This window comes from Mesoplodon densirostris, chromosome 13, assembly GCF_025265405.1.
Source record: "Mesoplodon densirostris isolate mMesDen1 chromosome 13, mMesDen1 primary haplotype, whole genome shotgun sequence".
NCBI lineage: Eukaryota > Metazoa > Chordata > Mammalia > Artiodactyla > Ziphiidae > Mesoplodon > Mesoplodon densirostris.
In genome coordinates this window covers 13,564,786-13,589,696 of record NC_082673.1, presented here as the reverse complement: position 1 = coordinate 13,589,696, position 24,911 = coordinate 13,564,786, and the positions used below count along the sequence as shown (strand labels likewise).

Below are 24,911 nucleotides of genomic sequence, written 5' to 3'. Positions count from 1 at the left end.
CCATGTTCCTATCTGTGAGGTCACCTGAGGTCATCCTTAACCAGAAAGGAGTTGATTTAGAACAACCACTTAACTGGATATATTTCTCTTAATATCACTATCCTTCTGACTCTTAAAACAGACAAACTCTCGGGATTCCAAAATCAGGACTAGGAATAACTGGAGTGATGAGAATGCATGCAAATCTGAGTCACCATGTCAGAGGTCTGAAGGGACTCCCGGAAAGATGGGAGTCACGTTTGCACCAGTCCTCCCATGCCAAAGCTCTGCAGACCTGGACATCCCTGTGCTAGCTTCTCTCTACATTAGCTAACCAAGCAACTTTAACTTGTTTTTTTAATAAGAAGAAGTCCTTTCCAAAGAAAATTTTCACTGAGACCTAATTTATGCAACTGACAAAAGCTGTAGTGAAAAAATGCATTTTAGTTCAAATTCATAACATTTATTTCTCAAAAAGTAAATCAGTAAGAACACCAGTTAGTATGTCCATAACATTTCTGAGTTTTTTTTAATTTAGGAGCTAAGATGTAGTTAATATATTAATATATTAAAAGAATCAAATATACATGAGTAATAATGGCTAACATTTATGGAGTACATACTATGCTAAATGATGTGTATAAGACAGCTCAATTATTAGGTACTCCTTTATGTATATGCATACACAAGTATACACAGAGATATACGTATGCATGCATATATACATTCTTTTAGATATATGTTATAATTTCATCATGGCATCCTCATCATTTCTGTTTCATAAATAAAGCCCATGACTTTAAGAGGTTAGATTATGAGCTCAGTCGTGCAGCTAGTAAGCAGAATGCACAGGATTTGAACTCAGAACTCAAATGTTCAACCACCACCCCAAACTGTCTATTCAGATGCTACATTTCCAAAAAACATCCTTTCCAGAACTGCTGTTCTAATCTATTCATAGACCCTTGCAGTATAAGCAGTAATTAGTATATTATAATATGCTTCTCATAATAAAACTTTTGGTCATTGTAATAAGGCGATGGACCTACGACCGTAAGGCATTTCCTGTTTTCCAGAGGCAGTGTTGTCTTAGCACTGTCTTTCCACTTTCTATCATTTATTATCCCATGTGACCCACACCATTCCCTGTAATAATGATTTAAAAACCAGGCTCTGAAATTGTGTAACTTAGCCTTAACTTCATCAGCATCAAGAAGTCACCAATGTTTGGGGAAATGAAAAAAATATATACCAACAGCAAATTTACTTAAGATAAGGAACCCCGTAGACAAAGTGCTATATAAACTGGTCATAATGTACTTAATAGGATCTATCTTGAAACTAATGCATTTACGCTGAAGGAAACTCAAACAAGCATATTTTTTACAAAGAGCATTAAAAGTCTGTTTTCCGAGGACATTTGTTTCCCACTCTCTATATAAATTACTGACAAAATAGCTATTTTTCCCAATAACTGTATTTGCCTTTTCTTTGGAATGTCACACTATTTAAAAGAAAAATTTTTTAAAGATCATCGGCAAAAATATGCAGGTACAAGGGAAATGCAACAATGAAGTAAACACATAAAGTACCTTCAAAAGGAGAGGGTACTTGCATATTCTTTGTATTGGTGTTACTAAGTATCCTTCCAGGGGGACATCTGTGTTCTTCCGTCCTCCAAGTAGCATGCAGTTCTGGGGTGGAAATAAAGACAATTATGCACATTTTTAAGCCTGAGGTGGTGAAACTTTCTTCTCTCATAAACTTTTCTGCTGAAAACATGTGAAAGCATGTCTCTATATAGCTTCTCTCTCTGAGAAAAGCACATTCAGTCACAAAGAAAGTTTACAGGAGAGAAAGGAAATACTTTTGCCTTTCAGATTAGTTAGCAACCAAAATGTGTTTTGAATCTTTATCTTGAAAATGAATTCACATATATTCACCTGAGTATGAAGTCTGAGGAAAAAGAAAGAGACAGAGATGGAGGAATGAATTAATGGATAGATGGATGAATGGATGGTTGGATGTACTGATGAAAGAATGTACTGACGGATGAATAAACAGATGCACACATACGTACATACATCCTGCTCATAGGGGGAGGTCATGTGGTGCTGCAGAAGATCAGGACTAAGGACAACTGGGCACTACCCATGCTCTGCCACTGGCCAGTGATGCAATTTGGACTGATTTCAAAATTCTAATTTTCCTCTCTGTACAACTGGCCTGTTTTAATCCAGTGATCTCTAAGTCACTTCGAGCTATAATACCTCACCAAAGACACTGGCTAGGCAGTCTCAGGGAAGGATGTCAGACATGATCTCCACAGAGCCAAGATGGAAGGAGAAAACTCAAAATCAGCAATCACAGTGAGATGAACTAGAAGCAGCTTCCATTTACTGAAAGTGATGGTCAAGAGAATCGACTCTGATAAATTCAGGCTTGATCCTCTGAAGCACCAGGTCTTTATTTTGTGGTTTAAGCAGCAATGTAAAAAAAAAAAAAAATTAAAATAAAGATTTTAAAAGCGATTTTTGAATTAAAAAAAATAACAGATTTTTTTTCTTTGGCCACGCCACGCAGTTTGTGGGATCTTAGTTCTCTGACCAGGATCGAACCCGGGCCCTCAGCAGTGAAAGCTCCAGGTCCTAACTACTGGACCGCCAGGGAATTCCCTAAAATAACAGACTGGAAACTTGTGTCAAAACCTGTTTCTGCAGTGCCTATCAGGGTGACTGGCACAGAGGAAGCCGATAATAAATATTTAACTAAGGAAGAAAAGAGCTCTTCAAACATCATACTGATCATTTACAACCTTTCTACCACTATTTTTTAAAATACTGTCCTACATTCCTTGAGAGGAGAGACTGAGCACTGAGTGGGAAAGGAAGCAAAAGGAAGAGTGATGGAAGCAGACCAGACCCCCACCGCCCTGAGCAACTGAGTTCAGCTCCAATCTGTCCAACCAACTCGGCAAAACCAGCACCATGACTTTCACTTCACCAGAAACCTTAGAAGACACAGCAGCAAAGAAGTGTCTCATTCAAACATGCTCTTTGGGGGTTTCAACCCCTATTGCAATCAGGTCATCAAAATCCTCTTTCCACCTGTGTATGGTACTGTCCCCAGAGGAATCCTATGTAACACAACTATCTATACCCCATTCTATTTCCAGTGATGTTTCAGTGTCCCCTATGAGTGAGCACCACTTATAAATGCGGCCACCCCCTCTACCTAGCCCTACGCTGAAGCACCCTGAGGAACACATGACTATCTAACCCACTTTTATTTCCTTGTCTATTAGTACTGTACAGATTACAAACTCTCTTGATAACAGCCACTTTATTTCTTTAACTTTTATCGGAGTATAGTTAATTTACAATGTTGTGTTAGTTTCTGCTGTACAGCAAAGTGAATCAGTTACACATATACATGTATCCACTCTTTTTTAGATTCTTTTCCCGTATAGGTCATTACAGAGTATTGAGTAGAGTTCCCTGTGCTCTACAGTAGGTCCTTATTAGACTGGCTTATGAGAGCCAGCTTTCTCCTTATGTAGGCAGAAAGAATGTTTCCTAAATAAGCTGCTAGAGATTCCACTGATCCTAAAAACTTACTCAGGTGACAGTATATGCAAGTACCCACAAATAGAATATCATCACCCCAAATATGTAAATCCTTAATGTTTTTCAAAGGGTGACTGTTATTATCCCCATTTTATGAGTAAGGAAAATGACATCAGAGATGTAATGAATTTCCTCAAGTCATCCAGGTAACTAGTGGCCACTTAGTGCCAAGGCAAGAACTAGAAAAGCCAGGGTCTTCCTACCAGACCATGCTGTAGGATCTTGTGAAAACCAGCACTCTGGACTTGTGACATTTAGCAGAGAGCCAGCTCTGCTGAGAACAGGGTGCCCTCAGTGAGAGAGCAAAGCTCTGATAGTTCACAGAGAGCCCCATTGGTCCAGGGGCACAGGAGCTTCCTCTGGCCATGGCAGAGAGAAGAGATGAGTAAATTCTCTTCCCCAAAACAACTGTTATACTGAGCACGATTGTAAAAAACAACAATTTCAGGACTCTGGTAATCAACTGAAGTCAAACAACAAACTGAGAAATGTTTATTCATGAAAAACTGCTGAACTTCAGGTAGGAACAGGGGAGTTGGTGGCATTCTTGCCTGGGCTCCTCCCATCCTCCCCCTACATGCCCCCAGCCCCAGGGCCATCCTCAGCTCATCCTGCATGGTAGCCCTGTCACAGTAGCACTGACCCTGCAAACCTGCTACCAGAGGGGACTGCACAGGGCAAAAATCCCACACCCAGGAGTGTTGTCAATAAAATTAGCACACTGCCCAAGAAAAATGGGGAACGCTCACATTTCTGCTAGCCTGAGATTGCAGTCCTGCTCGGGCAAATGTCAGACTGTGCACATGCAGAGAGGACCTGAGATGGCCCCAGGAGGAAAAAAAAAACCCAGATCTGACTTGAAAACTGCCTGGCCTGTGAATGTGTCGCCCGCCACACTCACACGCTGACCCACAAATCATATGGTTTATGATGTTCGATCACCTCTTTCAAATTCCCAGCTGACCACTAAGTTAACCAGTCAGAGGAGTGACCCCTAAAAAGAAAGGCTAAGTTAGAAAACAAAAACTGAGCAGACATAGCAGCAGCTGCGTATACAAAAGACAGATTCTCAAATTAAATCGAAGCAAGTTCCTGAAAACAAAACAAACAGAAAACAATAACCAACCTGAGGGAAATAAACTTCCTAAGTTAAGATGCATATTGTAGTCACTAGAGCAATAACAACAACAACAAAAAACTAAACATAAACTTACTCTGATCCAGCAATTCTACTCTTAGTATCTACCCAAGAGAATGAAAATGTATGTCCACACACAGACTTGTATGTGAATATTCATAACAGCATTCTTCAGAATTGCCCAAACCTGACATTTCCTGACTTTACTAAGAAATCTCTCTCTCTGAAATGACATCTCATATGTAGGATCTTCAAGGTCCATCATTATCATAGTCAATTGTTGACCCAATGTTCATAAACTGGCAAATGGATAAACAAAATACAATGGAATATTATTCAGCAAGAAAAATGAATAGAATGCGGATACATGTTACAACAAGGATGGACCTCACAATCATTTTACTCAGTAAGAGAAGCCAGGCATAAAAAGATTATATTGTACAAATCCACATATATGAACTCTCCAGAAAAGGCAAACCTATAGAGATAGAAAGCAAATCAATGATTGCCTGGAGCTAATGGTGCAAGTGGAAAAGAGCTGTAAATGGGCATTTTATTTTTCATTTTAAATGAGCTGATCCAGGCGCTAAAACTGGATCGTTGAGATGCCTGTTCCACTCCACAATTCGTTAAATATCACTGAATTCTATTTACAGTGTGGTTCTCACTGGCAATTACAATGTCCAAGAAACTGCCAAACGATGCATTTATTTGTACTATCCTGAAGAAATTAAATACAGATTCTTGCTCTTTTTATGAACACTGAATATGGAATGTATGTAGGAGAAAAGTCGATCTTGAAAATTCTTTTCTACCGTCCCCATGATGCATTTCCTTCCTGTCACTGCCCTACTTAGAGCTCTCTTAGCAGAAGTAAAATGAAGCTCTACGGGGCTGAGGGATATAAAAGCAACTGTGAACTCTGGCATAAATGTCTTCTCTCACTAAGAACCTGTGGTTTCACAACTCATAATCAACCAGGAGAGGGCATGACAGTGTTTCCCCATAAACAAGCTTCTCCCAACTCACTTCTTTTCATTTCGTTCATTTCATTTGTGTGTGTGTGTGTGATTTTAAGAGCATATATATATAGAAGTATAGTTGATTTACAGTCTCACTTCTTACATTTCGCAAATGACTCTCTAGCTTCCTAGCAGGGATATGTTAAAAACAGATGTCACACAAGCAGCTTTTACACCACACGGATGCTATTCCTTGGCTCTTGGCTCAACAAATAACAGCATACGGTGATACATAAATATATACTTACCAAAAGAAATGTCCGAATTGTTCTTATTTTGTTAAGTTCAAAAAGCAATTTCTGTGCCTTCTCGTGATTACTACAATATTCGTCGTAGATACGAAACTTGTCTTTCTGTGAATTCAAGTAAGAATCAGTTAGAGTCATTTTATTAGCCATTTGGAAATATTAAGTGTGATGTTTATGAACAAACTTTATTAAGTGTTTACTATGTTTCAAGAGCTATACTATGTGTATATATAAGTATGTTTAATTTATTTTCCCTGATCCATGAAGAATGGTCTAGGAAAGGAGATAGACTTATATTAATTCCAATCCAATATGATGTATGCAATAAAAATTAAATGAACGACGTGGTAGCAGATTACAGAGAAGAGAGTACTTAGCTTTGCTGGGAGGATTGAGACACAGCTTTAAAAAGATGTCATATGTGGGCAAGATACAGAGACATAAATCCATGACTCCCTAGCAGGGAGAGGGAAGAAAGTATTCTGGTGGAGGGAAAAGCATGTGCCAGATCATAAGAGCAATAGGACATAGTACCCTGCAGGTCATATGCACCAATCTGGACAGTTGTGTTTAAGAAGGACACTGACAAAGTGGAGAATACTCAGCAACAGGCAACTGAGATAATGACAGACCCTGAAGATATTACATCTGAGAGGTCATCTCAGAGAGGGATATTTGTTAGTATATAAAAGTAAGGAATGGTAGCTACTTTCAAATAGCTGTCCTATTTATTGTAAAGGATTTACAACTCTTTGTAGCTCCAAAACACAATACTAGGACCACTGGGTGGAAATTGCAAGGGTCATGTTGGGCAGTGATAGGCAGATTTGGATTAATATAGAGATTTTCTAACAATTAGAGCTGTAACGAAAAGTGATCAAGTAAAAACAAGATCAACAACCTTCATAGATCCTACAGAAGGGATTCTTTCATAAAAGGAGAAATTTCACACCATCTTGATCTCTAAAGCTCCCTTCCATCTGTAAGATTTTCTCCAAGTATCTATAATCAATATCTATCATATATCCCAGTAAATATCCCAGTAAAAGAGGCAGACACAGAAAATGTAGTGACTGAATAGTAGAACAGAAGTGTGTCCTCTAAAATTTCAAAGTCATGTATTTAGAAACACTGAGTGCTATTTTATACAGCCAGTAGAAAATGTATTGAATTACTTATTTCAAGAGATGGGATAAACCAGAAGAAAACAAACTTCAGAAATAGTTTAACTAAATTCATGGCTGACAGATTCATAGTGTGTTACTGAGGAAATGGATGTCAGGGTGCAAGATTCCCATGTGCAGCCCGGCACTGAGATAGCTACTACTCCAGCTGGCCGGAGATGTGCATTCTTTCATGAAAGGGAACAGCCTGGATTAAGTGGATACAACACACGTGGCTTATAGTTTTGCCCAGTGAAAGCTTGATCTTCCTATACCCAAGGAGTCTCTCCCTTTAATATAATTATTTTTATGGAATATTTTCTGATTCTAAAAATAACATTTACAGAGTCTGCTCACCACATACAGAAATATAGATCTAGAAACTCCATATCATTACTTTATAAAAGAATGGAAATCAAAAATAAACGAAAATTGATTTCTATGACAAAATACTCCTATACATTTTTAAATAAAACACTAATTGCATAGCATTTTGATAAATAAATGGATTCAAATTGGTATTCTGAAAATTAGCATCAGCAGAGTGGTAGAAATAGCAGCATTACTTTTCTTTTGTCAGTATGAATGCACTTTAGTTCTGAAAACGATTTTCACCGTACAGGTGGCTTTTTACCTTGCAAATCGATTGCATAAATAATTTCAGCTATCATGTGCAAAGGGATGAAAATGATCATACAAGCACGACATATAATTTGAAATAACCAAGTACTGGCTTGTTCTTCTTCGGCACTGTTCAGTACAAGCCTCCGAGAAAAATTCAGATGCAGGCATATGTGTACCTAGAGGAACCAGGTCTGTTCACCTCCAGGTTAGTCACAAGTCGATTAACAAGGGAATGTTTTGACTAATAAAAGGCTCATCGCACCATTGTAAAAGTAAGGATTTTCTGCCTCAAAAGAGAAATGCTCTATGTTTGAAGGAAACATAAAAATCCATTCATTATGAAACAGCCTGAATATTCATTAGAATTCAAAGCTACAGAGGATGCAAAAAACTAACTCGTTGGGAAAAAGAAAAGCCTGTTTATTCTTCACCGAATAAAATGGATGATGTGAGGCCCTCTCCCCTTTTCTGGCTCTGAGTGGAAGATTTCATTGACCTTAAAAGACCCCAAACTTTTGGTGTCAGATTTTACTTCGAATGCTGAATTCCCACATACTACTGTGCCAAAAGTGACACTTTAAATTTTAGGGGGAAAAGCTTTTAAAATAAACAGAAATTGATCCTACAAAGTGAAGAAAGCAGGTTCCCACTTCTTGCTGAGCATTAGGTTCTGGATGTAAGCATTCTTCCACGACTTTTAAGAATTCTCTATGGACTGCAAGGATATCTTCAATGTTTGAGAACAGCATCTGTAAATAAATGTGTAAGTGCCATAGTGAAGCAAGTTTTAAAAAAATTCTATGGGAGAAAAATTCCATGGGAGAAGTAGAAAAATTTCTATTTTCTATTTTTATTTTCTATTTTTCTATAAAATAGAAAAATCCTATTTTCTCTCCAAGTTGGAAACCTCGGTGGAGAGCTGTCCTTCCCACCCCCCCACCCGCACCACGGCTGGCAGGGCACCCATTCTGTCTGGACATCCTCTCCCCTCCCACACAGTTCTGGGAACCAGGAACCTAGTCCCGGCTCTCAGGACAATCCCGAGCAACTGAATCCAAGCATGGTCGTTGTCCCACCCCACTAAGGACCGCGGACTGCAGGTAAAACAGCGTGGGCAGATTTGCTGGCAGGCTTTGGAGGAAGGGCTTCTCTGCCCATAGAAGTCCCTGCTATGGGAATCAAAGTACCTTCATGTCCCTCTGAGTAACAGGTGTCTTTTGCTTGCAACCAAAAGCACCCAAACTAAAACACTCCATGTAAGGAGGATGTAAACGTTACTATTGAATTTAATGGGAAACGGTCAGATGTGCCTATAAATTCCTTGGGAATTGTTTATTTTCCGTAAAATAAAACAGCAAGTTGGCATCCAAAATAAATATCAAGGATGATTTATACAATTTCAATGAATAATGACTATAGCACAATTAATTTTCATTTACCATCCCCCCCTTTTTTCCCCAAAACTCTTCACAATTTTCCTTCCCTACAGTTTAAAAGGAAATGCTTATACATGTGTGAGTTGAAGATACTGTGTGGACTTTTTCTGCCCCAGTGGACCATCCAAATTGTTTGCTCTCCAGGGGTCAGAGACTGGAAGCCACCTTTGCCCACATCCTGCCCCCCAGGCCCTCTAGCAATCCCCTCACACATGGTTCAGCTCCTTTCCCCTCGAGAGACATGAAGGTTCTTGGACTTGGGGTTATTCTTTTCCTCCTTTCAAACGTTTCCAAGGTCTTGGCAAAAATTTCTCTCTGTCTTCTACACCATCGTCATAACCCCCGTTTCTTTTCCCAAACCCTAGTTTCCCTTTTTCTCATTGCTGGCCACACAATGACTGGTGACTGGCACAGAACTTATCCCGGAAGTGGAGACAAGTTGACGAGCCCTGAGGCAACATCCCACGGGGAAAATTTCATCTGAGGGGACCTTGTGCTGGGGTCGAGGGCACCTCCTCACCTTCACCGTTTCTTCTGTTACATTTTTGTCAAGTTTCGATGCAGCGCACTGGTTCATCCGGTGTAAGAATGCCTGCAGGAAGCAGGAAAAGAAACTATGAAGGCAACATTGGACTAATCAAATGAGTGTTGATCTGAATTAATTGTTTTTTATAAGAAACCAAAGTTTAAAAATCCAATAACTAGGGCTTCCCTGGTGGCGCAGTGGTTGAGAGTCCGCCTGCCAATGCAGGGGATGCAGGTTCGTGCCCCGGTCCGGGAAGATCCCACATGCCGCGGAGCGGCTGGGCCCATGAGCCATGGCCACTGAGCCTGTGCGTCTGGAGCCTGTGCTCCGCAACGGGAGAGGCCGCAACAGTGAGAGGCCCGCGTACCGCAAAAAAAAAAAAAAAAAAAAAAAAAATCCAATAACTATCGAGTGTAACAGTTTTGTTGTAGAAGGCAGAAATCTTGTGCGTTGCTTCTCCTACCTGGGAATTATATTTCCTTTATAGTTTGGGGGCAGGACCAAAAGTGATCACGTAGATATGAATTAAACGTATCCACCAAGATCTCAAAGTTCTGTGGTAAAACACACAGAGTCAAATGTTTCCTAAACTTCTAAGTCTTGTGAAGCACAAAAGACCAAAATCTAGCCCAAAATGGGATTTCTAATACAAACAAAAGGGCCAGAAATTCTAAAGGGAGCCCTTTAGAAGTGAGAGAAATTGAGGAAGTGAGGGAGGAAGGGAGAAAGAAAGGGACCTTCAAGAAGGAATGGAAGAATTTCCCATCCCCTCTTGCCCCATTCAAGTTTTAGGAAGCCAGAATTTGTATTTCTGGGATCAGGTCTGAGCTCTCCACAGCCCTATGGTTGGCAAATGAGTTCATTTGTATTTCAAAGATCTGGATTCTTCCTGATGGTCATTAAGCCCATGACTAAATAAGCTATTATTTTAGCAAAGAAGAAAAAGGATAAAAAGAGTTATTTATACTGAGCCTTAAAAGAGAAAGTTTAGAAGGAAAGAAAGACGAGACTTCTATCCAGCAAATACAAGACGTTGTCCTCAAGACAACGTCCACTAACTACCTAGTGACCACGTGAGATCATCCCTTCCCTTGCCTGTCTTAAGAACTCCAGCCACTACCTGCCAAGTCAGGGCACATAGAAGCTTGAAGGAATCTCAACATACTGCATCAAACAAATGAAAATTAATGTAAGAATTTCATTAAAAGAAAAAAAGAAGTTCATTTTTGACATGCTATATTCACAGATTTAAAAGATTAACAAAACCCAGGATTGTGCATAATATTCCAAAATTATCACCCTCAAGACATTGCTAGTAACACTATAAAATGGCACAACACTTTTGAGGACAACTTACAATATATCTCAAATTTTTAAGTGGGCATTCCCTTTAACCCAGTAATTCTACTTCTGGGAATTTATCCTAAGAAAATATTCAGACAAGGGGTTTCAGTGTATTGATTACAAAAGTGGAAACCACCTAAATGCCCATAATTAATGGGATCATTTAATATATTATGGTACATGTAAACTACAGAATACTGTGCAAAAGTATAATCATAAATGGAATGGGATGAAGATTATATATACATATGTGTGTATACAACAGATGTCTGTAAAATACTGTTTGGCGAAAAAAATTACTAAACAGCATACTGGATGTGCACATACCTATACATACACACTTTCGTGTATTATACATATATATATATATATATATATACACACACACAACTGTATGTGTGTACATATACGTATATATTATATATACGAATATTACACATGTATATAATAAATACATATATACACATGTGTAATGTCAGTGTGCATTCATACTAAGAAAAAATATGTAGCATATACCAAAATGTAAACAGTGATTACCTCCAGGTGATAGGAAGATGACCTTTGTACACTTTCTTATTGTCAGAATATCTGGCTGTGTGCATGTTGTAACTTTTGTAAAGAAAAATAACAAAATTATTTAAAGGAAACAAAACAAATGGGCCACAGATCTTACTCCTAGCTTTAGCTTCAGCACCATCTTGATTCCTGATTCAATGGGTTCACGTTTCAGATTCCATAACTACAAAGCCACATCAGAACTGACAGCCACAAATGAACGAAAGAATTCAGCTGAATTAAATAAAATGAATATGAAAGTATTGGATGTCACCTTAACTTTTTTATTGGAAACGTGATACAATCTTTTGAAATATTATCTAAAATTAGGTATAATTGGCAATGGAGAGAGATTTTCGAATTTTCTGACTTTAAGTGCCCATTTTAATTAGTGTTAGTCTAATTTTTAATTTTAGTTTTGTTTTTCTTGAATAGTTTTCCATATACCTATACTAAAAATGCTCCTTACCTCTTTCTGTTTAGTCTTAAAACAGCACGGTTGCTTTGGTTGCCGAGTTTACATTTCATATTAACCACATAGGAAACATAACCTCTCGTGCAAGCAAAACTTAAACTTCACTTCTACATGTATAAACCTTATCTTCATAAACTGAACTCAGTCACATTCTGAAACCAACAAATTGAAGACAGGAGGTAGTGAAAATGAATCAAACTATGAGGTAGAAGGAAACATACAAGCTAATAAAGTAAACTATCTTTATCTGACTTTTTATCTTCAATCCTCCGTGACAATAGGGAACTTTTTGTTTAACTGCATATGAAAGAAAACCTGGAACTTCTTAGCATTTCTAACCAAGCATTTATTTTTCCCAAGAGCCTCATTTTATAAAACAGTGAAGGCAGATTTAAGATAGTTTGCTCAGAGAGCAAAATCATGAAAACTGTTTGACATTTTTTACAAAATGTGTAAGTCTTCCTCTCTGAAGATAAACAACGTGTTCTCAGAATCATCCTTTAACAACCAGAATCTACAGATCCTTTCAGACTTTGGTAACTGGGGCATTTAATCTTTCTCCTATCAATCAAGGAAGCATTAATACCCTAGTCACAAAAACACATGAGATTTAATATGTTGTTTTATCTCTGTATTCATTCATTCTCCCTGGTTCAGAATTTCATCAGAATTAGATCATCTTTATTCTGATACAAATATATGGAAAATAAGTACCAGAAAATGGCTTTTAATGCCTGCCAGTGGTTCTCAAACTTTTCACTGTGTGTAAGACTTGGAGAGTTTCTTCCAAATGCAGATTCTCCAGCCCTGTCCCCAGAAGGCCTGATTCAGCAGATTGGTTTAGGACCCAGAAATCTGCATTTTGAGCAAGGTCCCTAATACACTTGGTCCAGAGACCACAGTCTGATGATCTTTATGTTTATTCTTCCAAAGACTAAAGAAACAGATTGTGAAATAAATAAGTAAGACTCAATGGGAAAAACGGGTTCACTTATTTCACCCTGACTTTCAACTCCAGGTCATACTCCCTCTATGTACAGTACCCTCTCGCTCAGCCACTTGGGGTTCCTGATACCTCACCAGAGGACCCTCCCCCCAACAATGAAAATCACAATCTGGGCTGCGTAAACAGGTGATAATAATCTCTGAAGGCTTGTGAGATGCAGAGACAGGTGAGCCAGGGAAGACAGCCTAGGTCACCTGTGCAGGAAGGGAGGCTCGCAGGGGCCCCTCCCTGCACCTCTAGCTTGCAGGTGTGTAATTAGCACAGCACACACTCAGCCAACTAGCGCTCCCCTTACGATGCTGCTGCATAGTGTATTCCCAGATATCACTCTAGTCGTGGGCTGCTTTCTTCCCATTCAGAGAGCTCACCTCACCTTCTCTTCAATTTGGTCCATGTTGTTTTCCTCTCAGCAAGAGTTTGATACAATGTATTAAATGTGATACATTAGTTAAAGTTTGAGAAAGCTAAAAATGTTACAAGTTTGCTACCAAGAAATCAAAAGAAGGAAGAAAACTTTCAGATATAATAGGGGGATGACAACAATCCCCTTTGGCCTCGTCTGTCCATCTGGGCCACTGCCAGCTCAAAAGTAAAGGCCATGATGAGTTTTAGTCTCAGAATGCATTTGCTTAGCTTATAATTTCAGTGCACTAAAGGATAATCTTTCTCAACTCATTTTTGTCCTTCCCACTCTTTTCATCAATCAGACACACACAGATCACTCTCAAATACAGCACAGATTTTAACAGTTCGCACTTTTAATTCTAGATACCTGATGCCAATCTGAATTTCATATCATACAGGGATTAAACCTTATTACTCCTATAAATATTCTACATTCAGAATGAGTTTAGCAGCAACCTGTCACCTTGAAACTGTGGCTATTTAATATCAATAGAGATGGATAAATTTTACATATGAAGGCTTTAAGAGAAGCTGCACTAGTGCAGGGAAAAGTGTACTCATTTCATGAAAAGACGTGGAAAAAATAAGAGTAAATATTTTCCTTTTACCTCTTGAACTTAAAACAATATTGTGACGTCAAAATTCTTTGGAAGACAGTGTTTTGTTTTGTCTTCCTGAGAAAAAAACAAAGTCCTATTAAGTGAAAAAGCCTTATCATTTGAGTTTGCCTTGAATACCTGGTTGATCGTGGAGCCACTTTATTGGAATGGAGAAGTCGAAATGAGGAGTAATTCTTGGAGTGGGAGGATCAGCTTGTCCTGGCCATGTTGAATTGGAGATGCCTACTGGACGCTAATGTAGAGATCTCAAGTAGGGAGGTAGCTGTACTGATGTTGGTTTCTAAGGGGAGTTCGAGGCTGAAGTTAAAGAGGTGAGTGCCCCTGGCACAAAGACATAACTCAGGGAAAGTGTTCATAACTCAGGGAAGAGAGAAGAAACAGCTGGCCCCAGTTCATTGGAGAAAGTATATAGATAGAGAAGAAAAAAAAGCCCCAGGACATAACCTTGGGGACACTCCAACATTTAGAGGTCAAGCAGAAGAAGAGAAACCAAAGAAGCCAGTAAGGTAGGAAGGAGCAAAACCAGGAGAGTATAGTGTCACAAAAGCCAACAGAGAGAGGGCTTTAAGAAAGAAGGAGTGGTCAGTCGCTTTAACAGTGCTGAGAATTCAGGTAAGGTACAGATATATGACTTGACAACACAAGGTCGGTCACTGGTGATCTTGACCATGGCACTCCTAAATGAATGGATAGGAGAAATGGAAAATAGAAAGGTGGAGTCTATAACCACAGAAAACATTTAAAAGTTTTTAAAGTTTTGCTGAGAGAGGGAGCAGAGATATGGAGGTGAATTTAGAACAAGGAACAGTTTATTTTTTAAGCTAGAAAATACTAGCTCAATTCATCGTTCGAATTATGTTATATGTTCCCTTATTATACTTTTGGTAAATCCTTCATAAATTCTCCAGTCCACTGGATCTCACTTTTTCCTGAACACCCATTGAGTCCCAATTTTTTGAGTAGGACTCCTTTATTTAACATGAAAAAAAGTAATAGATGTGCATATTGTGGTGTTAAGGTCTGTAAATTTAAATACATATTAACTATTAACCACTAAACAAAATTCAATGATAGGCATTGTTCTTGGCAGTGGTTCTTAAACATTTTAATCTCAGGACTCCTTTACACTCTTAAAAATTACAGAGAACCACAAAGAGCTTTTATTTATGTGTATGATTATCTAACAATATTTAATATGTTAGCAACTAAAACTAAGGAAAATCTTAATATTTGCTATCCAAAAAATTCATTTATTTTTTTTTACAAATGTATTTAAAATTAACAATTATAAACCCATTACATGTTAACATATATAACATACTTTTACGAAAAACAGCTATCTTTTCCTAAAAAATTTTAGTACGAAGTACGGTACTATCTTATAAGAATGCAAATTTCTTTAACGTCTGGCTTAATAGAAAATAGCTGAATTCTCAAATGCTTCAATGCATTGTGATATATTGTTTGGAAATGTATTTTCAATGATAGTTGGAAAAGGGAAAAATACGTTCATTGCTATAACATTTTCAGTGAGTTGTGAATATTCTTCTTTAATACAACAACAAAATTCAATAAGTGGTAGTTTCTTAAAGGTAGTCATGATGTGGAATCTGAAACCGTATCAGTGAACTTTTCATACTTTGTTACCTTAAAACCCATTGACCTATCTTGGAATTTGAAGAGACCTTTTATCCATGTTTGATATTGTACATTTTTTTAATAGTGATTCACTGAGAGTTATGCATATCTCCCAAATATTAACACATTTCATTATTCAATATTAAAAAAAAACACATCACATGAGTTACTATCAGTATATCCAACTCATTAGAAAAGTCTTTAAGTATAAGGAAGCTGCCAAGCTCACACTGATAGACATAAATTTTCCAAACTCTAAATTCACTTGAATTTATCACCATAAGCAAAGACTACCAATTTTTTTTCTTGCAATGACAGGCTCACTTCATTCTTTTTTGAGAAAATATCTTCCAAATACCCAAATACCCCAAACCTGAAACTACAGTTCATCCCACAGCTGCTGTTTCAAGTAAATATGATGTTCCATAGTAACTCAAACAATCACACCCAGTCTTTCCCTGGAGACAACCATAACATTTGCATATGCAGCAAAGTACCTAGCTACATCTCCCATCTCATCTCACAGAATATTAAACAGATGTGCTTAAGAGTCAAGACTTAATAAAATTAATAATTTTTACAGCTTTATCCAGAACATTCTTCAATGCAACCAGCATTCCCAACCACCCACGCGAGTGGGTGACAGTGAAGTATACAGTGACAACTAGTACAGTTTGGTGCCACTGCGGTGACTCACGCTAAAGCACCAGCAGCTTTACACATCACTGCTTTGCACCATTAGTGCAAACATCAACACACAAACAGGTGAAAACAGAATTACAACTTACCAGATCACAAACGCCTGAGCTGAAATGTTTGCCAGAAGCAGTACAGGTTAGGAAATCCTGAACTGTAACTGACAAATTATTGAAGGCTCAGTATGGACAAGTCTGAGGATTAAAACTCCAGGGGGACACAGTCAAAGGAGGGAGGGGAGGGCTCACACTTTTGTGAGTTTTACCTCCAGGAGCTTTACCAGTTTCTCACAGTGAATATCAGAGTGAACTCTTCTCCTGTGCCCTTAGAGGGAGGGGAAAAGTAACCATTTTGAAAAACATCAGAGCATTCTGTTCTTCTTAATGAGGCCTGCTCAAGAAGAAACTATTTTACCAGACTCTACACTATTGGGGTTATAGAAGAGCCCAATTGTACTGTGGGAAGAGAAGTGCTGACTCCTGCCTGCTCTAGTCTTCCAGATGGGAAAAGAAAAATACTCAACCCTCACTTACACGTGCCAACTTTTTCCATATAAGGAGGGGGGATTACTGAGAAAAACTGGTGACGTTCACAGCTCAGGGACACAGGCTCACCAAAAGACTTAATCATAAGACTACAGAACACTTCCCATCCCCCCACATCTTACTTAGAACACACTAAAGGCCTATTTACCAGAGTTCCTGTCACATAGTACATCATGTCTGGCTTTCACAAGGCATATACTAAAAGACAAAAAAAAGCAGATAGAAGAGACAGAGCAAGCATCAGGACCAGACTCAGATATGGCAGAGATGTTGGAATTATCAGACCAGGAATTTCCAACAACTAGGAGTAATAGGCTAAGGGTTCTGCTGAAAAAAGTAGACAACATGCAAGAACAGATGGACAATGAAAGCAGAGAGATGGAAATTCTAAGAAAGGCTCAAAAAGAAATCCTAGAGATTTTTTTCAAACTGTAACATAAATGAAGAATGCCTTTGATGGGCTCATTAGTAGACTCGAGTAAAGAATCGCTGACTTTGAGGACATGGCAATAGAAACTTCCAAAACTGAAAAGCAAAGGAAAAAAAAAAAAAGACTGAAAGCAATGGGATAGAATATCCAAAAACTCCACAGTTCTCCACAATGACATATGGTATAATATATACATAATGGGAATAACAGAAGGAAAAGAGAGATGAGAGAACAGAAGAAATATTCAAACAATAATGACCAAAAATTTCCCCAAATTCATGTCAGATACCAAACCACAGATTCAGGAAGGTCAGAATACCAAACAAGATAAATGCCCCCAAAACCCCACAATTAGACATATATTCAAACTGAAAAAAACCAAAGATTAAAAGAAAATCTTGAAAGAGCCAGAGGAATAAAACACCTTACTTACAGAGGAACAAAGAAAAGAATTACATTTGACTTTTTCTCAGAAACCATGCCAACAAGAAGAGAATGGAGTGAAATATTTAAAGTGCTGGGAGTAAAAAAATCACCAACCTAGAATTCTGTAGCCTGTGAAACTATACTTCAAAAGTGAAGGGGAAATAAAAACTCTCAGACAAACAAAAATGGAGTGGTAGACCTGTCTTGCAAGAAAGAGTAAATGTTCTTAAAACAGAAGGCAAATGATATGGGTCAAAAATTTGCATGTGCATAAAAAAAGAAAAAAAATCAGAGAGAAGGAATAAATGAAGGGAAAATATAAACTTTTATTTTTCTTATTCTAAATTGATCTAAAAGATAAAAGTTTGTTGAAAAGAATAACAGCAACAATGTATTCAATTATGTATGTATATGTGTGTGTATACATACACATGCTTATGTATTCTTATGTACAAGTGACATGAATGACAGCAATGATACAAGGAAGAAGAGGGAGGTATTAGGAATATTTTGTTATTATAAGGTACTTGCACTACCCATGAAGAGTTATAGTGTTATTTGAAGGTGTACTTGAATCACTTGTAAAAGCATATTGCAAACTCTAAGGCAACCACTAAAAAAAAAGTTTAAAAAGAAGTATAATTGATATACTAAGAAAAGAGAGAAAATGGAATCAATATGCTGCTCAATTAAAGCCACAGAAAGAATGGAAGACAAAAACAGAAAAAAAAGGGCAATAAATAGAAAACAGTAAAAAATATGGGAGATATTCATCCAACTATATCAAGAATCACACTGAATGTCAAGGGTCTAGATACACCAATTAAAAGAGGTTGTCAGAGTGGATCAAAAAACAATACCCAACTCTACATTGTCTAAAAGAAACCCACTGTAAATATAAAAACACATACAGATTGACAAAAGGGATGGTAAAAGATATACTATGCTAACATTAATCAAAACAAAGCAGAAGAAGCTATATTAATTTCTGACAGAGCAGACATCAAAAGGAAGACGAGTTCTCAGAGATAATTAAAAAGATGTCAATTCTCCAAGAACACATAACAACCCTTAACATGTATGTGTCTAACAAGAGCATCAAAATACATGAGGCAAAAACTGATAGAACTGCAAGGAGAAATAGATGAGTCCACTATCATTGTTGGGGACTTAATTTTTTTAATCAGAAGTGAAAATATCCAGCAGGCAGAAAGTCAGTAAGACAGCTAAACTCAACAACATTATCAATTAGCTGGATATAATGGACATCAATTAACTATATCCAACTACGCAGAAAACACATTCTTCTCAAGCTCACATGGAATATTGACCAAAACAGAGCATATTCTGGGGGATAAAATACATCCTAACAAATCTAAAAGAAAAGATATCATAAAATATCTGCTCAGACCACAATGGAACTATTAAACTAGAAACCAGTAATAGATAGAAGACCCCAAAATGCATGGATATTAAACAATACACTTCTTAATAACACATAGGTCAAATAAGAATTCTCAAGAGAAATATGAAAACATTCTAAAAAAATGAAAATACAGCTCACCAAAATTTGTGGGATGCAGCAAAAGAAGTGCTTAGAGGGACATTTATAGCATTGAATGCATACATTAGAAAAGAAGAAAGATTTGGACTTCCCTGGTGGTCCAGTGATTAAGACTCCGTGCTTCCACTGCAGGGAGCATGGGTTCAATCTCTGGCCAAGGAAGTTCCACATGCCATGTGGTGCAGCCAAGAAGGAAAAAAAAAAAGAAAGAAAGAAAGAAAGAAAAGAAAAGAAGAAAGAATTAAATCAATCATCTAAGCTTTTGCTTAGGAAAGAAGAGCAAACTAGATCCAAAGTCAGCAAAAGGAAAAAATAATAAAAATTAGAGGAGAAATCAGGAAAACTTAAAACACAAAATCAACAGCAAAACTCAACAAAACCAAAAGCTGGTTCTTTGCAAAGATAAATAAAATTGATAAGCCTCTAGCCAGATTAATGAGAGAGAGAGTAGAGATGCAAATTACTAGTATCACAAATGAAAAATACAACATTATCACAGATCCCATGGACATAAAAAGGATAATAATGGAATATTATGAAAAACATTATGACCACAAATGATAACTTAAGTGAAATGGATCAATTCCTTGACAGACATGATCTGCCAAAATTCACACAAAAAGAAATACAATTTAAATAGGACTATATCTATTTAAAGGAACTGAATCAATACTTAATAACCTTCCAAAATAGAAAGCACCAGACCAAACGAGTCCACTAGTGAATTCTATGAAACATTTAAGGGAGAAATTATATCAATTCTCTAGAGTGTCTTTCAGAAGACTAAAGTAGAAGAAATACTTCCTAACTTGTTCTGTGAGGCCAGCATCCCTAATACCAAAATCAGACAAAGATTTCACAGGAAAACTACAATATCACTCATAAACTAGATTCCAAAATCCTAAACAAAATATTAACAAATAAAATCCGAAAATGTATAAAAAGAATTGTACACCACAGGCAAGTGGGATAATCCCAGATATGCAAAGCTGGTTCAACATTTGAAAATCAACTAATGTAATCCATCACATCAATAGTATAAAAAGAAAAACCATATGGTCATAACAATAGATGCATAAGATGCATCTGACAAAATCTAACAACCATTCACAAAAAAATGCTCTCAGCAAACTAAGAATAGAGGAGAACATCCTCAACATTACAGAAAGTCTTTTCAAACCCTACAGCTAGCATTATACATAATGGTGAGAAACTAGAAGCTTTCGCTAAAAAACAAAACAAACAAACAAATATAACAAAACAGAAAAAGACTTACAGATACAGAGAACAAACTAGTGGTTACCAGAGGGGAGCGGGGTGGGGAAAGGGCAAAACAGGTTAAGGGAATTAAGAGGTACTAAATAAATAAGTCACAGGGATGTACTGTACAGCACACGGGATATAGTCAATATTTTATAATAACTTTGTATGGTGTGTAACATATAAAAATATTGAATCACTATGGTGTACACCTGAAACTAATATAATATTGTAAGTCAACTATACCACAATAAATAAAAAATTAAAATAAGTTTTAAAAAGAAGAAACAAAAAGCATTCCCACTAACATCAGGAACCACACAAGGGTGTCTCCTCTTAACACTCCTGTTCAGCACTGTATGGAATTCCTAGCTAATGCAAGACCAAAAAAAAAAGGAAATAAAAGGCATATAGATTGGAAAGAAAAAATGAATTTGCCTTTGTTTGCAAATGTATAATTGTCTATTTAGAAAATCCAAAAGAATTAACCAAAAAAACTCCCGCAACTAATAAGCAATTATAGCAAGGATGTAGGATACAAGGTTAATATACAAAAGTCGATCACTTTTCTATGTATCAACAATGAACAAGTGGAATTTGAAATTGAAAACCCAATACTTGTACATTAGCACCTCCAAAATTAAATACTTAGGTATAGATCTAACAAAATGTATACAACATCTATATGAGGAAAACTACAGAACTCTGAATAAAAAATAACAAAGAAGAATTAAATATTCCAATTCATCGATAGGAAGAGTCAATAATGTCAAGATGTTAGTTCTTCCAACTTGACCTGTAGATTTAACACAATTCCAAATAAATTCCAGCAAGTTATTTTGTGAATCTCAATGATTCTAAGTTTATCTGGAGAGATAAAAGACACAGAATAGACAATAGTGAAGAAGAATAAAATCAGAGAACTGACATTACTTGACTTCAAGGCTCACTATAAGGCTACAGTAATCAAAAGAGTGTTGAATTGGCAAAAGAATAGACAAATAGATCAATGGAACCCAACAGAGGCCCCAGAAATAGACTCACACAAATACAGTCAACTATCTTTGACAAAGAAGCAAAGGCAAAAAATGTAGAAAGAACAATCCTTTCAACAAATGGTGCTGGAACAACTGTATATCCACATGCAAATTAAAAAGAAGCAGCAGCTAGACATGGACCTTACATCTTTCAGAAAAATTGACTCAAAATAAATCATAGACCTAAATGCAAAATGCAAAGCTAGAAGATAACATAAGAGAAAATATAGCTGACCTTAGGTAGGGTGATGACTTTTTTAGATACAACACCAAAGGCATGATCCATATAAGAAATAACTGATAAATTGGACTTCATTAAAATTAAAATTTCTGCTCTGTGAATGATAAGATAATGAGAAGACTAGCCACAAGCGGGGAGAAAATATATGCCAAAGATATATATGATGAAAGAATGTTACCCAAAATATACAAAGAACTCTTAAAACTCAACAAAAAGAAAATGAACAACCACCAAACAACCAGATACTTAAAATGGGCAAAAGAATTGAACAGATACCTCACCAAAGAAGATATGTAGGTGACAAATAAGCATATAAAAAGATGCTCAAATCTTATGTTATTAGGCAATTGAAAATTAAAACGACAACAATGAGATACCACTACACACTTATTTACTAGAAAGGACAAAATCCAAAGTACTGACAACACCAAAGGCTGGTGAGAACGTGGAGCAATCAGGAATTCTTTCACTGCTGGTGGGAATTCAAAATGGTACAGCCAGGCATGGGCATCCATTGCTCTACAAACCATAAAAGATATATATATATATGCCACACCTGGATTATTCAGTTGCCTAAAGAGATCACAATGATACCTAAATAGCATATCACAAAATCCAGTGAAAGCTCTTTTTTTAAAAAAAATTTATTTATTAGTTATTTATTTTGGCTGCATCAGGTCTTAGTTGCGGCACATGGGATCTTCTTAGTTGTGGCACACGGGATCTTTAGCTGCGGTTCTTAGTTGCGGCATGTGGACTCAGTTGCGGCAGGCATGCGGGATCTAGTTCCCCAAACAGGGATTGAACCCTGGCCCCCTGAATTGGGAGCACAGAGTCTTACTCACTGGACCACCAGGGAAGTCCTCAGTGAAAGCCCTTTGAATGTTGTTTTCTTATGATTCAGACCCAAAAGGATTTGTTGTGTCATAATTGTTGAGGGCTTTTTAATACCTGCTCAATTTCGCATCAAAAGATGTTTTACTCTCTTTCAGAACAACTATTAATTCAAAGTGAACATCATCACCATCTGAGAGCCTAGGTAAAGATAATTTTTCATCATACCATCCAGATTTTTTAAACTCCTTTGGCTGAAACTTCTCCCAGGATTTGACGATAATTAAAACATTATTTAGTGTCTTCTATTTGTCTTCAGCACGCCAAAGGCAGCATGATGAACCGTGATCTTCAGGAGTTTTCAGGGAAAGAATTCATCCTTGTCAGCAGCTAATTAGTGCACTAACTACACACAGACACACAATTTTAAAGATGTTTAATAGTTAGGTGGCTGGAAAGTCAAATGGACAGAAGATGAAAGTGAAATCAGAATCATTCTCAATGGAATTATAGTCACGTGTAAAATTATTAAAAGTAAAAGTGAAAACTTAGGAAATTTATTGAGATGGTTACAATAAAAACTACAATAAATGCAAACATTTCTAAAGTGTGTCGTTTGTTAATTTTTAAAGTTTTGTTAAGTTTTAAAAAATTTTTGCTTATGTTTTTTGTGATTTTGATTCCCACCATCTCATCTCACAGTTCAGCCTGTAAAAATAGGTATATTGCAGCTGTCTTTCTTGGATATTTAACTTCCATTGACCTAAGGCAATGAGTTAGTCTAAAGCAGAGGTCAAGAACAGTAGTGGTATTTTTTTTTAGTAGAGGTATTTTTAAACATAGCACAGAGTGGTTAAAACATTGATTCAACTGCTAACGTTTAAAGAAATAACAGCATTCACATAAAAGTAACTACAGGGCTTCCCTGGTGGTGCAGTGGTTGAGAGTCCACCTGCCGATGCAGGGGACACGGGTTCGTGCCCTGGTCCGGGAGGATCCCACATGCTGCAGAGCGGTTGGGCCCGGGAGCCATGGCCGCTGAGCCTGAGCATCCGGAGCCTGTGCTCCGCAACGGGAGAGGCCACAGCAGTGAGAGGCCTGCATACCACAAAAAAAAAAAAAAAAAAAAAGTAACTACAGTCTCTCTTCAAACACTAGGGAAAAATCAACACAGGTCTCACATTCCTGAATGGTTGCAATGGGCCAGAGCAAAGGCAGCCACAAGTTTTCAGTCACCACTATTCCTTATTATCCCTACACCAAAGTGAAATGTTAACTGTTATTTATTCTCACACTAATGTTGTTATCATTCTTACACAAAAATCCATTTTATTCATGTTTGTGACTTAGAAATTTCCACAGCCATTTCAGTTTTCAGCCCAGAGTCTTGAGGTTTTGCAATGGCCCTTTTGGTTCTGATAAATTTTTAATACTGATCACTCCAGAGTTCTAAGTTTTAAAATAGCACTTGATCTTAAAGTATTTGAGTGAAAAAGTACTCCCAAGATAAGAGAGACATAAAAGCCTTAAATAGAAAAACTAAGAAAACTTAACACCTAGTTACTTAACACCTAGTTTTTCAAAGAATTCGCAATCAAGTTAGATGCTAATTCTTAGAAGTGATATTTTCTACAGACAGCTCTGCAAACCATGTCTACAGCTAGTTTTCTCAAAGACTGAAAAAACTCTAAGTCCTTTATTTTAAACTATTAATTTTTTAAAATAAAGTGACTTTTTGGGCAATAAACTCTTCTTGGCTTAGACATTCAAAGTATCATTTGATTTCTAATGATCTTCTGTTCTTTATATTGTTTTGGGTGATGGATCTCTCCAGAATACTCAGGGATACACCAAACTTTAGGGAGAAATCAACTAAATAAAGTAAGTAAGATTAAGAAACATCCAATGACTACAGTCAGCTGTTTTGAAACCCCTCAAGGTTAACCCTCCATGTTCCCCCTTAACCCACCTGCAAACAGCTCCCCACATAACTATACAGACACAGGATGCTTCCTAGATGTGGAGTTCAGCCCTATGGTTACCATCTATGAAGCAAAAGGCTCTAAGCTTCAG

At 37.1% G+C, this 24,911-nt stretch overlaps 1 protein-coding gene across 2 annotated transcripts in view; it reads right to left on the bottom strand.

Moving 5' to 3' along the window:
• Nucleotides 1-24,911, bottom strand: part of PREX2 (phosphatidylinositol-3,4,5-trisphosphate dependent Rac exchange factor 2) — a 279,954-nt gene that overhangs the window by 189,965 nt on the left and 65,078 nt on the right. For both annotated transcript variants that reach the window (XM_060115599.1, XM_060115600.1), the window contains exons 2-5: nt 9,757-9,828; nt 8,427-8,549; nt 6,014-6,118; nt 1,572-1,673 (exon numbers count right to left, since the gene is read on the bottom strand). In XM_060115599.1, coding sequence (XP_059971582.1) covers nt 1,572-1,673; nt 6,014-6,118; nt 8,427-8,549; nt 9,757-9,828 — 402 coding nt within the window. The remainder of the gene's footprint in view (nt 1-1,571; nt 1,674-6,013; nt 6,119-8,426; nt 8,550-9,756; nt 9,829-24,911) is intronic.